This window comes from Carcharhinus amblyrhynchos, chromosome 10 (assembly GCF_965287045.1).
Source record: "Carcharhinus amblyrhynchos chromosome 10, sCarAmb.v2.hapA, whole genome shotgun sequence".
NCBI classification, from domain to species: domain Eukaryota; kingdom Metazoa; phylum Chordata; class Chondrichthyes; order Carcharhiniformes; family Carcharhinidae; genus Carcharhinus; species Carcharhinus amblyrhynchos.
The window spans coordinates 85,334,921-85,351,247 of record NC_137333.1 but is presented as its reverse complement, the minus strand read 5'-3'; the positions used below and the strand labels follow the sequence as shown (position 1 = coordinate 85,351,247).

The window sequence follows — 16,327 nt, the reverse complement described above, 5'->3', positions numbered from 1 at the left end:
CCTACCTATAAGAAATATATATTAAATCTCAAAAAACATCGGTGTCACAAAAGAATCCTGGAGTAACTTGCCCCCTCATTTTCCACATCTTTCACAACCTCTGTTGAGATATGTCGGAGTAGATTTTCAACTTGCTACCCAAGTGTAAAACTGGTGTTGAGAATTGAAGATTCATTTTATTAATTTTTCAATCAAGTGGAAATCAGGCAGTTTCTATAATAGTTGCCACAACCTGCAAGATCAGTTTTAGTGCAGGGAGGCAAGGTATGAATCTACATTAAAGTTAAAAAGTTTATTTATTTAAAGTTTATTCATTACTTACAAGTAAGGCTTACATTAACACTGCAATGAAGTTACTGTGAAAATCCCTTAGTCCCACACTCCAGCACCTGTTCGGGTCAATGCACATCCTTCAGACTGTGGAAGGACTGTCGGAGCACCCGAAGGAAACTCACGCAGACATGGCGAGAATGTGCAAACTCTACCCAAACAGTGACCCAAGCCGGGAATCGAACCCAGGTCCCAGGCAGCAGTGCTAACCACAGTGCCATCGTGCCACCAGGATATTGATTGAAGTTTAGATTCCTCTGCAGCGGGGCCAAATCAACTCCATTCAATGGGTGGAATTTAGTGGGGCTTTTGGGGGCAGAAAGTGTGGTGGGCTGGGTGACTTCATTAGGCAGGAGCTGAAATCTTGGCATCCAAACAGCAGCATGAGGTTTAGGGATTGTGTCAATGGCATTTCAGCAGCAGGTTGAGACTTACGGCATCCAGTGACATAACTTCTTTCCTCGATATTTGCATTGCACGAATACTCATTAAGTTAGATTTTTTTCAAATTAAATCCAATTTTCAAGATGAAATCAACATCAGATGGAAAACATGGGCCCTCCCCACACCCCGATTTACAACTTAAACAAAAAAGTATTCTTTCACATAATGTGGCTGTCACCAGCTAGGCCAACATTTGTTCCCCATCTCTAATCTCCCTTGAAAAGGTGGTGGTGAGCTGCCTTCCTGAACTGCTGCAGCCCATATGATGTAAGTACACCCACAGTGCTGTTAGGAAGGGCATCCCAGGGTTTTGATACATCAACACTGAAGGATATGTATTCCCAGGATAGGGTGTGACTTGGAGGGGAACTTGCATTTGGTGGTGTTTCCATGCATTTGCTGCCCTTGTTATCGAGTGGTACAGGTGGTGGCTTTGGAAAGTACTCTTGAAGGAGCCTTGATGAGACCCTGCATTGCATCTTATAGACTGTACACACTGCTACTACCATTCATCGGTGTTGGGGGAAGTCAATGTTTGTGCAATGGCTGCAAATCAAGTGGGCTGCTTTGTCCTGGATGGTGTTAAGCTTCTTGAGTGTTGTCGGAGCTGCATGCATCCAGGCAAGTGGAGAGTATTCTATCACACTCCTGACTTGTGCCTTGTAGATAGTAGACAGAGTTTCGGAATCAGGAGATGAGTTAGTTGTCATATAATTCTTAGCCTCTAATCTGCTCTTGTAGCCACAGTATTTATATAGCTTGTTCTGTTCCATTTCTGGCTATTGTTGACTGCTGGGATATTGATAGTGGAGGTTTCAGTGATGGTAATGCCATTGAATGTCAAGGAGAGATGTTTAGCTGCTCCCCTGTTGGAGCTGGTCATTGCCTGGCACTTGTGTGGTGTGAATGTTACTTGCCACTTATCAGTCTAAGCTTGAATATTGTCCAGGTTTTTCTGTAAATGGACATAGACTTTTTCGGTATCTATGGAGTTGTGAATGGTGCTGAACATTGTGCAACCACCACTGAAGTTGTAAGTATCTCCATTTCTGATCTTATGATGGAAAGAAGGTCATTGATGAAGCAGCTGAAGACAGTTGGGCCTGGAACGCTATCCTGCAGAACTCCTGCAGTGATCTCCTGGGGCTGAGATGATTGATTTCCCATCCACCACAAGCACCTTCTTTTATGACACCAACCAATGGATGGTTTTTCCCTGATTCCCATTGACTTCAGTTTTGCAAGGCCATCTTGATGCCATACTCGGTCAAATGTTGCCTTGCTGTCAAAGCAGTCACTCTCACCTCACGTCTTGAGTTCAGCTTTTCTGCCCATGTTTGGACTAAGGTTATAATGAGAGGGGGGGAGCTGTGTGGCCCTGGCTGAACCCAATCTGAGGATCAACTGTGTAAGAGCTTTATAGCACTGTTAACCAAACTTTCCATCACTTAGTTAATATGGCACGGTGGCACAGTGGTTACCACTGCTGCCTCACAGCACCAGGGACCTGGGTTCAATTCCGGCCTTGGGTGACTGTGTGGAGTTTGAATATTCTCCCTTCTGTCCAAGAGTTTCCTCCAGGTGCATCACTTTTCTCCCAAAAGATGTGCAGGTTAGATGGTTGGGTCATGATAAACACATAGGATTATGGTGATACGGCCTGGGAGAGATACTCTTTTGGAGAGTCGTTGCAGACTCGATGGGCCAAATGGCCTCCTTTTGTGGGGCTCCCAAGGATTCTATGAGGGGTTCTATGGATCAAAGGTAGGATGATAGGGTGGTAACTTGTTGGGTTGGCTTTCTACTGCTTTTTATAACAAGGGCTATCTGGGCAATTTTCCACATTGTTGGATGGATATAGTGTTGTAGTTCAGCTGGAACAGCTTCGCTGGGGATGTGGCTAGTTCTGGGGCACAAGTTTTTAGTATTACTGACCTTTGCGAGCTCGATTGCATTCAAAAGATTCCATGGCACCAATGTGAAGAAGTGCAGAGGAGTTACTCCTGATGTTGTGGTCAATATGTTTCTCTTGATCAAAATCACATAAGATTAACCATTTATTATCACATTGATATTAGTGAGAGTTTGCTGTGTGTAAGTGAACTGCTGGGTTTCCTATATTACAACAGTAAATACATTTCAAAAATACTTCATTGGATGTAAACTGCTTTGAGTTATCCAGAGACCATGAAAAGTGTTATTATAAATGCAAATCTTTCTTGGGGTAGCACAGTGGCACAGTGGTTAGCACTGCTGACTTCCAGCGCCAGGGACCTGGGTTCAATTCCTGACTTGGGTCACTGTCTGTGTGGAGTCTGCATGTTTTCCCTATGTCTGCATAGGTTTTCTCCAGGTGCCCTGGTTTCCTCCCACAGTCTGGAAGACGTGCTGGTTAGGTGCATTGCCCATGCCAAATCGCCCTCAGTATACCCAAACAGGTACCAGAATGTGGTGACTTGAGGAATTTCACAGTAACTTCATTGCAATTTTAACGTAAGCCTGCTTGTGATACTAATGAATAAGCTTTAAAATAAGTGAAGGGGAATGAATGATTTGATATCTCTGAGAATACTTCAACTTCATTGCTTCTTGAGTTGGTGTCTGTGAGAATACCTTCATGTAATTGGCTTCTGATTTGCTGTCTGTGAGAATACATTGTGATTGATTTTTGAAATGCTGTCTCTGAGAATACTTCAATGTAATTGCTTCCTGATTTGATGTCTATGAAAAAACTTTAATGTGATTGTTTCCTGATTTGATGTCAATGAGAATACTTTAATATGATTACCTACTTACTCTATTTGATAATGTCACTGCTACTGGATGTCTGGAGGTCCCTTCATTTGGTGCCAAATTTAAACTGCTATCTGGAATGGGGAAAATCTATGCCACAGGGATCACCAGGTCTTTGTGGGCAACTTTCTTTGAGGTCACGGCTGATGCCAATATCTGGGCCATTATTTGTTCACTAATTGAATAGTTGCTAATGGTGCATCAAATAGTTTATAATAATGAAAATGTTATGGCAAATAGTTTTATTAAGGATGGATTCATCAATGGTGGCACAGTGGTTAGCATTGCTGCCTCACAGCACCAGGGACACGGGTTTGATTTTCAGATTGGGCACTGTCTGTGTGAACGTGCACATTCTCCCCATGTCTGTGTGGGTTTTCCCTGGCTACTCAGTTTCCTCCCACAGTCCAAAGATGTGTGGTTTGGTGAATTGGCCATGCTAAATTGCCCCTTAGCGACAGAGGGACTAGCTGAGGTAAATGCATGGGATTATGTGGATTGTGATCAGTAGGATTGTGGATAGAGCAGACTTGATGGGCCTAATGGCCTCATTCTGCACTATATGATTCTATGATTGGAGATATCCCTGTGATTTGATAGACTGGGTTGGAGGTCTTGATGTTTAGCAGCATTTTGAGTGGAGTCCGAAAGCAAGACAAAAAGGCATTGCAGGAACACTTGTAAGGAACATAAGAACATAAGAAATAGGAGCAGGAGTAGGCCATCTAGCCCTTCGAGCCTGCCCCGCCATTCAATAAGATCATGGCTGATCTGTCGTGGCTCAGTTCCACTTTCCCGCCCTCTCCCCAAAACCCTTAATCCCCTCTCTTATCAAGAACCCATCAACCTGCTTCTTAAAAATATTTAGCGAGGCAGCCTCCACCACTTCAACGGGCAGAGAATTCCAGAGAATTCCAGAGGCAGAGAGGAAAAAGGCTCTATAAATCTAATTCAATAAACATGGTTATTTATGAATTAGCACCATAAATAATCAAGAAAGGAAAAAAAACACCATTGGACATATTGAAGCACTTTCCAGCCAAGGAAGTACTTTTTGAAATGTGGTCCTTTTTGTAATGCAAGAAATACAGTGACTATTACGTACACAGCAAATTCCCATAAATAGCAACGTAATAATGCCTAGTGACTCTGTTTTGTGATGGTGATTGAGGCCTAAAGATTGGCCAGGACACTGGTGATAACACCCTCTGCTTCTCTTCAAAAAAGTGCCATAGGATCTTTTAAATCCACCCGAGCAGGCAGAATTAGGGGCTTCAATTGAACATCTTATCTGAGAAACAGCACCTGAGATAGTGCAGCATTCCTTCAGAACTGCACTGGAGTGTCAGCAAAGCTGTCAGATTGTTGTAAAGATACAAGTTATTCAGTACTATCCTTCAGGAATGTGAACCTATCTTTATCTGTTCTGCCCTACGTACGATTTCTCTAAATTATCAGGTAACTCGGCTGAATAATAAACGCTACCTTATTAATTTTGACAGCGATTTAGAGTAGACATGATTGTGTGCTTTGATATCAATAAATGATGTTGAATAATGAGCTGGTATTACAGGATCTGGCTGTGAAATACACTTCACTATAAAAAAAAACAATTAAAAAAAGCTAGAAGTGTATCTTTCCATTCTCAATCCGATGACAGCAGTTTTCACAACTATTTTATAGCTGATCCATTTCAGCACATGGAAGTACAAGACACATTGTCATTTGTTGAACAGGAACTCCTGTGGTACTTTTAACTCCTAAGCTGTACCAAATTCAGTAATGTTATGCTAATACAAACAACTTGTAGCTATTGTTTTCTTTGACTGTTAACATTATGACTTAACACATTGGCTAACTTGTTGAAACTCATCCTTGAAAGCTAGATCATAACGTTTTACTATAGCTATGACACCAAGATGCAAACAGATAATGGAACAGCTTTCGGTAAATTAGAACAGTATATCTTTTCCTATGATAGCATGATTTAAAGAATAGCTAGATTCAAAACAATATGAACAATGAATAAAGACTGATAACAAAACTCACCCAAACTGTGGCAATATCTCAACCAGTATTCACAAATTGCTGTCTGTACTTGAAATGACCAAGAATGGCAGCAAAGTTGTTGATATTACTGTGTGTAGAAACCAGATGGTTTATATTAAAGTCTCTGGTGTAAATTATTTCATCACATTCCAGTAATGGAGATCTTCCACTTATTAATGCCAAACAAAACATTAAGGAAGGACACAGTTCATCTCTTGCGCAGAAATCCATGTTTACAGATGTACAAATTTATCAAAAATATACCTACATATTTCAAACTGAAAAAGGTGCATATCAAACTTGCCTCAGTATCATTCAGTCATTTGGTCAACGGTCAAAAGCAGTTCATATTATTGGAAGATTAGTACTTCCTTCCATGTTATTACATTTTAAAGCAACACTAAATGGCCTCAACGGCTGGGATAAATGTTCAGTCCCCAATGATCTGTTTAAAGTCAATTGAAACAACACATTTCTTAACTGTAGTGAGGACAATTGTTACACATATATGGTCTCCTAAGTATACCTAAATAGAGTGCCAATGCTAATACCTACAACTAAATTGTATTGGAATTTCACAAAATTCATCTGATGGCAACATGATTTTAATCTGAAACTAGGTCATGAGTACATCAACAATGTAGTTTGTTCCAAATTGCATTCTTCATTGGAACCTAGAAGTTCAGTAATGCAAACCATCCCCAGGGTTTTAAGCCAGCTTTTCTAATGAGCCATTATTCTACCCAATGAATTTCCAAATTGAGAGTGTAGAGAGTAATATGCCCCCTGGCCTCTTCCAATTGCAAAAAAGAATAGCAACTCATGTTTATCATTTGTTCTTAGGATGTGGGCGTCACAGGCAAGCCAGCTCCCTGGAGAGAGAGCATGGGATGTCCACGGGCCTTCTGTCCTCGCTGGGCATTGCAGGGACTGGAGTGCATTATTGATCCCTTTAGTCACATTTTGGTTCAACGTTTTAAGTTTTACTTATACTTTGCTTTTATTTTGGGCAGTTCACCCCCTCCCCTCCTTTAAGGGTCTGCCCTCCTTGCTTTGTCCTTAAGTTTGTTCAATTTATTTATTTTTGCCAAAAAGAATGGTAGGCCAGCATTTATTGCCCATCCCTAATTACCCTTGAATGGCTTGCTAGGCCATTACAGACAACAGCAGTCAAGCGTCTACCACATTGCTGTGGGTGTGGAGTCTCATTGGCCCAGACAACGATGGCAGATTTCCTTCCCTGTAAGGACATTAGTGAATTAAATGGGTTTTTACAACAATCAATGATTGTTGTCATGGACAGTCTTACTGAGACTATCTTTATATTGTCCACCCCTAATTACCCTTGAACTGAGTGGCTTGCTAGGCCATTTCAAACTAGCTTTATATGACAGGTCTATTAATTGAATTCAAACTTCAACCACTGCCATCGTGGGATTTGAATCTGAGTCGCAGAGCATTTCTCCGCCTCTGAATTAGTGGGCCTCTGACATTTCCACTAAGCCACTCAAGCCTACCTTCACTGCTCAGTATACATATTGGGATCCATATAGCTTCACGCACTATAAAATTGACCAAAATAAGATTGGTCTGTTTTCACAGTACAAGACACAAGTTTCAGTATAAATAGATGGTGACCCAGAGGTTTAAAAGTGAGGAAATTAATATCAGAGAAACAATGTTGGAGAAACTTAAGGGACTAATGTCCAACAAATCTCTGGGACTTGATAGTATACATCACAGGGTTACAAGAACGATATCTGCAAATACAGCGGATGTGTTGGCTCTGATTTTTCCCAAATTACTTTGGTTCAGATGTTGGGAACAGTCCATTGGATTGGATGTTGACAAATGTTACACTGCTTTTTGTGAATGGAGGGAGAGAGAAAACAATGAATTCAAGTAAGTTAGTCTAACATAAATTGAGAAGATGCTGGAATCTATTATTAAGGAAGTCTTAACAATACTCTTGGAAAAGGTTAATATGATTAGAAGAAATAACATGGTTTTTAAAAAGGGAATTGCTGTTTGACAAATATATTTACTTTTGAGGATATAACCAGTAGGGTAGATAAAGGGGAGACAACTGATGTGATATACCTTGATTTCTAACATGCATTTAATAAGGTATCACACAAAAGGTATTAGGCAAGGTAAGGGCTCATGGAAGTGGAGTAACATATTAGCATGGATGGAGGATTGGCTAATGGTAGAAAGCAAAGAATAATCATACACAGGCTTTTTAAGGTCGACAGGCAGTGAATAGTGGAGCGCTTCAAGGACTGATGCTACTTGCAATCTATATTAATGGCTTAGATGAAGGAACAGAGAGTTATGTATCTCAGTTTGCTGATGCTAGGTGGAAAGGTAAGCCTCCCCTTGTGGGGAGGATGCAAAGTGGCTGCGAAGAGATACAGATAGGCTAAGTGAGTGGCAACAAAATAGTACATAAGAACATAAGAAATAGGAGCAGGAGTAGGCCATCTAGCCCTTCGAGCCTGCCCCGCCATTCAATAAGATCATGGCTGATCTGTCATGTCTCAGTTCCACATTCCCGCCCTCTCCCCATAACCCTTAATCCCCTCTCTTATCAAAAACCCATCAACCCGCGTCTTAAAAATATTTAGCGAGGCAGCCTCCACCACTTCAACGGGCAGAGAATTCCAGAGATTCACCACCCTTTGAGTGAAGAAGTTCTTCCTCAACTCCGTTCTAAACCGCCCCCCCTTTATCTTGAGGCTGTGCCCCCTAGTCCTACTGTCTTTTTTGAGCGGGAAGAGTCTCTCCACCTCTATCCTATCCATCCCATTCATCATCTTATACGTCTCAATGAGATCTCCCCTCATTCTTCTAAACTCCAACTAGTACAAGCCTAGTTTATTCAGCCTCTCCTCATAGCTCAACCCCCTCAACTCCGGTATCAGCCTAGTAAACCTCCTCTGCACTCCCTCCAAGGCCAAAATATCTTTGCGCAGGTGCGGCGCCCAAAACTGCACACAGTACTCCAGCTGCGGCCTCACCAATGCCCTATACAGCTGCAGCAAGACCTCCCTACTTTTATATTCAATCCCCCTCGCTATGAAGGCCAGCATCCCATTCGCCTTCCTGACCACCTGCTGCACCTGCAAGCTGGGTTTTTGCGACTCATGCACAAGGACCCCGAGGTCCCTCTGCACCGTTGCCTGCTGCAGTTTTTCGCCACATAAGTTATAGTCCTTCCTACCATTCTTCCTACCAAAGTGGACCACCTCACACTTGCCAACATTAAATTCCATTTGCCATTTCCTGGCCCATTCGCCCAGCCTATCTAGATCCTTCTGCAGACTCTCCACACCCTCCGCACAATTTGCCCTTCCCCCAATCTTGGTGTCATCCGCAAATTTCGACACCCTACACTCGGTTCCCTCCTCCAGATCATCTATATAAATGGTAAAAAGCTGAGGCCCCAGCACCGACCCCTGGGGCACTCCACTAGTCACCATCCGCCAATCTGAATAGCACCCGTTGACCCCCACTCTCTGCCTCCTATTTGACAACCAATCCTCTATCCACGCTAACACCCTACCCCCAACTCCATGTCCCTCGACCTTCTGCAATAACCTCTTGTGAGGTACTTTGTCAAACGCCTTCTGAAAATCCAGAAAGACCACATCCACCGGCTCTCCTCTATCCACCCCCTAGACACATCCTCATAGAACTCCAGTAAATTTGTCAGACATGACTTCCCTTTAATGAAACCATGCTGCGTCCGCTCTATCAAGCAATTGCCTTCAAGACGCCTCGCAATTTCCTCCTTAATGACGGATTCTAACATTTTACCTACCACAGAAGATGGGAATATGATTGAAGGGAAATGTAAAATTATTCACTTGGATTGAAGAATAAAAAAGCAGACTAATTTTTAAAAGGTGTTCAACTTATAAGTGTTAAGATTCAAAGAGACTTGAGTATGCAAGTACAGGAACATGGATCATTCGAATGTAAACACAGCAAGCAATTAGAAAGGCAAACAGTATGTTGCTCTTTATTGCAATGGGATTGGAGTACAAGAATAAAGAAGTCTCGCTTCAGTTGCATAGGGTTTTGGTAACACCATGTCCGAAGTACTATGTGTGGTTTTGATCTCCAAGTTTTAGAAAGGGAATACGCACATTGAAGGTGGTAAAGCATCTGCTCACTAAACTTGCCCCTAGCTTAAGAGTTGTCTTATGGTGAGAGGCTGAGTAAATTGGGCTTATATTCTTTGCCGTTTAGAAGAATGAGAGGCAATCACATTGAAATCTACAATGATAACAGTGTGGTTAGCACAGTTTGATGGAGCACAGTGTTGCTTCACAGTGTCAGGGACCCAGGTTCAATTCCAGCTTCAGGTGACTGCCTGTGTGGAGTGTGCATATTCTCCTTGTGTGTGTGTGAGTTTTCTCTGGGTGCTCCAGTTTCCTCCCACAGTCCAAAGATGTGCAGGTGAGATGGATTGGCCACTCCCAATTGCTCCTCACTGTCAGGAAGATCGGCAGGGTAAATACGTGGAGTTACAGGGATACTGCCTGGGTGGGATTGTTGTCAGTGCAGGCTCAATGGGCCAAATGGCTTGCTTCTTCACTGTAAGGATTCTATCATTCAGTATATCTGTAGTACAAATTATTATTCTTTGATAGGTTTATTGCAATTGTTGGAAACCTTTCATTCAATTAAAGAAATTGTTGGATTTTTGTTATCAAATCCTATTAACGCAAAATGTGCCAGAGATTAAAAGCAAATTTGTGCGGACGCTGGAATCTGAAGCAAAAAGCTTTGGGTCATTCAGATTCGAAACGTTGGCTCTATTCTCTCTCCGCAGCTGCTGTCAGATCTGCTGAGATTTTCCAACATTTTCTGCTTTTTTTCATTTACAGATCAGTTTATTAACAGGATCTCGTAATTCAAACCCTCTTATGCAATTCATCTGCCTAGCTCAATCTCACCACACGGTGAGACGTCTGAGACAGTGTACAGGAGAATGCTTATCAATCCTCACTGGAATCATGTGTCAGTTACATCGCAGTAAAGCACTTGGCTGCTTTTAAGGCGTTTTACTGTTCTGATGCCAATGATGTAAAAACAAACTCAATACAACTTGACAAGAAATCTTGGAACCAAGTAATGAATGGAGCTTTGAGTTGTTGAAAAATAAGCCAATAGAATGGGGCTCTCAATTTATTTACCTCCCCCTCGTGAGACTTGGGTCCTGACACTGCTGCCCTCTTTATTGAACCAAACTTGACTTAATAGTTCTAATTTGACGGCTCCTTCTTAGAAGTCTATTATATCCTGTTTAAACATTTTCCCACCCAAGATTATAAAACTAAAATGTGTTTTTGACGTAGTCATTTGTGGATTTTTCAGTTGTTTTTGTTAACGGGTTCTGTGGCGGTAAGAGTGTTAGATGTTTCTGTTTTTAATGACGGATTTAAATGCAATAAGAATTCTGATCGGAAGGAGAGTATTTATGTATATAATACAACGTATCCACTGTCACTACGGTTTTTTTTCCCCCTTGAGAATTAACTGTTCTCATCTCTTCCTTCTCCCGTTATATGTACAACTTTTTATAGGAGCCATTCCATTGAGTGTAAGGTTGGGCTGGAAATGGAGGGATTTGGCAATACCTCCAAATGGACTAAAATGGAAGAAGATTGCAAACAGAAAGGCAACATTACGCGGCTGAAGATGTTGTGGGCTAGTTGGAAGGTAAGAATCTCTTCCTCCTAAAGTAATTGATGGACAGAGAGCATATCACCTGTCCGTTTTACTAGGGAACTCATTTTATATATTCATCACCTCCCAGAGGAATGAAGTCATTAAAACAAAAAGTTGTAAAGTTCCAATGACTAACCCTGGCAACAGCATTGTCATAATATGGATTACCCACAAGTAACTATAATGGATACAAAAAAAAACACATTTTTCTTCTTCCAATGGTGTTATGGCTACCAGATGTGTTTAAAAATTTAGTAAATGATGTAACAGGAATGGGCGGGACAGGAGAAACAAATAGCTAGCATTTTTAATTGGTTAACAACGAAGTCTCCTTAATGACTTGGGCAAGCCATCAAATCTTTGACAATAAGAATCTTACTGCAATCCCAATTTCTGCTGCAAACTGTAGTGTAAAATGTGGACAAATGCCTAACATCATGGTACTTGCAAATAAAATTTGCAAAAGGTGGTTGAAGCCATTTGAGGAGTAGTAGCACAAATAACTTGTACTTTAAGCATTTGCACTAAGTAGATTATGCTTTTCTTTGTAGTCCTCTGTACTTTGTGTCTTGATATCCTCCTAGATTATTGAAGTTACACTCCAATCAAATCCAAATAGTTTTTTTATAACATCTAAATACTGTAGATGCTGGAAATCTAAAATAAAACCAGAAACTGCTGGATCAGCTCAGCAGGTCTGGCAACATCTGTGAAGAGAGAAACAGTTAATGTTTTGAGTCTGCATTACTGTTCTAAAAGTTGTCTGAGAGGCATGTCTATAGAGTTGCAAGATGTTAACTAATTTCCATGTTGCTTGGTGTACACTTCTGCCTCTTTAGGAACAATTTAGTACTTTAGATTCTAACGTGAACTCCTCTTTGCAGCCAAATGTTACACACTGCAGTGATTTATTGTATTTAATTTATTACAATCTGTACATGAGGTACAGATTTAGGCTACGTTTTAGATAATTCATCTTTGTCCAGAGATGATGTTTGAAATGTCTTGCTGGCTGGTGCCATGCATTCTTTTACTGCATTTCTTCAAGCAGCAACTAGGTTGGCTCTTTACTAGAGCAGCAATTGAATCATTAAATTAGTGGATTAATGGTTAATGTGCACATGGTCTCGTGGACAGGTTCCCCTAAGGAGGTCAAAGAGCAATTTTTGGGAATTTTTATCTCCTTTTTATTAGTACTGTTTGTTTCTCCCCTCCCCTGCTTTTTTTAATATTGCACCTCCCTGGGGATTGTTAGGTAGGAAGTGTCTGACGGTGATGCTCCAGTCATCAGAACTAGCCTTTTTTTCTGACCATTGAAATCATGAAACATGAAAACATTAAGAATTTGGACGTGGAGCAGGCCATTTGGCATGATCGCAGATCTGATTGTGGCCTTAATTCCACTTTCCTGACTGTCCACCTTAACCCTTCACACCCTTGTCAAATAATGCAGTGATCCAGCCTCCACTGCTCTCTGGAAGAGAAAAATCTGAAGGCCAGCAAAAGAAATTTCTCTTCATTGCCAATCAGAAATGGGAGACCCCTCATTCTTCTAGACTGAGTTCTAGACACTACCTCCCACTACCCCCTCTGCCCCCCCCCCCCCCCCCCCCCATATGAACCCTTGAATCCCTTTAGTATGAGTAAAATGATCACGAATCCACACCAAAGCTTATTACAGAAAATAAAAGTTCATGAGCACCAAGATGTTAGCTGGAAAAAGACAGTATGAAAACATAACTGAAGCAATAAAAACTTGTTAATGTTACCTTGGAAATTTTCCATCTAACTGCATCAGATGATCCAGTTTCCTGTTTATCAAGAAATTAAATATAGCTGCTTTATGGAAATGGATCGTCAGAAGCTTTTTCCCAGGATGGAAGAGTGAATTACTAGGGGCTATTGGTTTAAGGTGCAAGTTTTAAGGAGATGTACGAGGCAACTTTTTTAGAGGGTGGCGAGTGCCTGAACTTGCTGCTGGGAGGTAGTGGAAGCAGATACGATAGTGACTTTTAAGGGGCATTTGGCTAAATACATGAATAGGATGGGAATAGAGGGATATGGTCCCTGGAAGGGTATGGGGTTTTAGTTCAGCTGGGCAGCATGGTTGGTGCAGGCTTGGGCAGCCGAAGGGCCTGTTCCTGTGCTATAATTTTCTTAATTAAGTGGAAACATCTTATTGTGATTGCAGTGTCTTTGTCCCATTATCCATCCATCCATGAATCCGAAAATGTTTTGAGAGTTTGGAATTAAACAGAAAGCCTTTGAATATCTTTTAAGTCAGAGCTAAATAGATTCCTGATGAACATGGGGGGAAAGGCTATTCGGGGTAGACAGAGATATGGAGTTGAGGTTAAAATCAGATCAGCCATGATCTTATTGAACGGCGGAACAAGCTCAAGGGACTAGGTGTCTTACTCCTGCTCCTAATTCACATGTCCGTATTAATAATTTATCAGATTGAAGAGTATGTGAGATGCTGGTAAGGATGCACTTGTTGTCAAGCTGAGATAGTGGTGGGCTGCCTGCCTCCTTGTGTAGGCATTTTCTTCTACATACACGTTTGGATGATTTGCTTTTGCTACTCTTAATGTTTATTGGTAGATGTTTCAACATAAGTTGTTTCAGGAGCTGAAGCTTGATTGGTTGTTGTAATAAGAACACAAGAACATAAGAAATAGGAGCAGGAGTAGGCCAACTAGCCCTTCGAGCCTGCCCCGCCATTCAATAAGATTATGGCTGATCTGTCTTGGCTCAGCTCCACATTCCCGCCCTCTCCCCATAACCCTTAATCCCCTCGCTTATCAAAAACCCATCAACCCGCGTCTTAAAAATATTTAGCGAGGTAGCCTCCACCACTTCAACGGGCAGAGAATTCCAGAGATTCACCACCCTTTGAGTGAAGAAGTTCTTCCTCAACTCCGTTCTAAACCGCCCCCCTTTATCTCGAGGCTGTGCCCCCTAGTCCTACTATCCTTTCTGAGCGGGAAGAGTCTCTCCACCTCTATCCTATCCATCCCATTCATCATCTTATACGTCTCAATGCGATCTCCCCTCATTCTTCTAAACTCTAACGAGTACAAGCCTAATTTATTCAGCCTCTCCTCATAGCTCAACCCCCTCAACTCCGGCATCAGCCTAGTAAACCTCCTCTGCACTCCCTCCAAGGCCAAAATATCCTTGCGTAAGTATGGCGCCTAAAACTGCACACAGTACTCCAGCTGCGGCCTCACCAATGCCCTATACAGCTGCAGCAAGACATCCCTACTTTTATATTCAATCTCCCTCACGATGAAGGCCAGCATCCCAGTCGCCTTCCTGACCACCTGCACTGTAGCAAGTGTGTGCTGAGGGTGCAAGGTAGCACATGGGGCACTGCTGGAGAAGATAGAGACTGGAATTTAAGGGGGCAGAAAATTGCATTAATGAGAGCATCGCTCAACTTCTGACCCATATCCTCTAAGTGGCAAAGGTATCCTACCTCCATCTCCTGTAAACTGGTCTGCCTTTGCTCCTATCTCAAACTGGTCAGGATTGATGACAGAAGCTTACGCTACTGCTTCTGATGAGGAAGCGCTGCTCAGCAAACATTGACAGATGTTGGGTGTTGACATGGGGACCCTGTTGAATTCTGAATCATTTCACACAAGTGTTTCACTAATTGAGCAAAGGATAGTGCACATTTGCCAGCCTGTAACCACTTGAAATTGTACTGACTTTGTTCTTTCTAAAAAAAAAACGAGCGAAGGAAATGTTTGCAGAAGGAAGTTGTCAGCTGAAATCATGACCAAGCAAATGTGAAGAGGAAATTTTGGGAAGTGCTACGTCTGCAATCCTTTTTAAGGGGGTTGGGGAGGAGAAACAGGACTGGTTTATAAATGTGTGCTGCAAGGTCTTTCTTTTTTGTTATTTCCAACCTTTGCCCTATCAAAATGCTGATGCAGTCTCAAAGCCAACTTAATACTTGATGCAAACCTTCCCAGCGGCATAACAGTGATTTTTTTTTTTATGGAGACTACGCTTTGAGTTTTTAAGGTTGGGAACTGATGGTTTTGGCCGGGATTTGAATATTGACAGAAACTCCAGATTGTTGAAAACACTTAAAATGGGTAAGGTCATGAAAATCCTTTTGCACCTTTGGCCACCACAACTGTTTTTTCTCAGCTGCAGACCTTTTAAAGGAATTGAGTACAGATTTTTAGCACAAATTTTAGCAATATTGTGATCCAGGAAGTATGATGACATGGATACTTGATAATGTGAATATGTGCTGAAGGAATAGATTGTATCCAGATGTATTAACTTGTGGAGAAATGAAAGGGGTTTAAATTTTTTTAAAATCCTACTCCCATGCTAGCACAGTTCTTTGCAGCTCTTGATAGGCAGGACAGAGGATTTAACGTTTGACTCAAGTTTTCCTTCAGGTTAGGTAATTTTAACAATTGCATATGTGTGGAGTTTGCACATTCTCCCTGTGTCTGCATGGGTTTCCTCCCACAGTTCAAAGATGTATGGGTTAGGTTGATGGCCATGATAAATTGACCCTTGCGTCAGGGGATTAGCAGAGTAAATGTGTGGGGTTGTGGGTGGGATTGTGGTCAGTGGAGACTTGATGGACCGTATGGCCGCTTCCTGCACTGTAGGGATTCTATGATATGGCTATGGATGCTATCTTGACCTCCCACAGTGTGCTAATGTACCAGTGTGACGCCAATATTTTACCCTCTGGCCAGGGCAAGTACTTGTTTTGTGTTGTTACTAACGAGCAGTGCCTTTGGCTAGGTAATAATTTTGTTGTTTTTTTTTCTCTGATGTTTAATGCTGAGCTTGTCTTGGCATTCCAGTGTAAAAGTTCTGATTTTTAAAAAATGCTGTACCAGTTGCTTTAAACCAACACGCAGGAAACTTCATCTCCATTTAAGCGTACTATGCAGATGAACATAATGAAGCAAATTTCTCAGTCTGCCCACAG

The 16,327-nt window shown here is 41.7% G+C and overlaps 1 protein-coding gene across 4 annotated transcripts in view; it reads left to right on the top strand.

Moving 5' to 3' along the window:
• The first annotated feature begins 11,229 nt into the window (after nucleotides 1–11,229).
• tpte (transmembrane phosphatase with tensin homology) overlaps nucleotides 11,230–16,327 on the top strand; it is a 75,518-nt gene continuing 70,420 nt past the window's right edge. For 2 of the 4 annotated variants that reach the window (XM_080197505.1, XM_080197506.1), the window contains exon 1: nucleotides 15,335–15,464. Coding sequence is in view for 1 of the 4 variants with exons in the window: in XM_080197504.1 (XP_080053630.1) it covers nucleotides 11,245–11,346 (102 nt within the window). In the remaining 3 variants the exon portion in view is untranslated. Of the gene's footprint in view, nucleotides 11,347–15,334; nucleotides 15,465–16,327 lie in introns of those variants that run through there. The other 2 variants (XM_080197504.1, XM_080197508.1) reach the window with 2 other exon arrangements.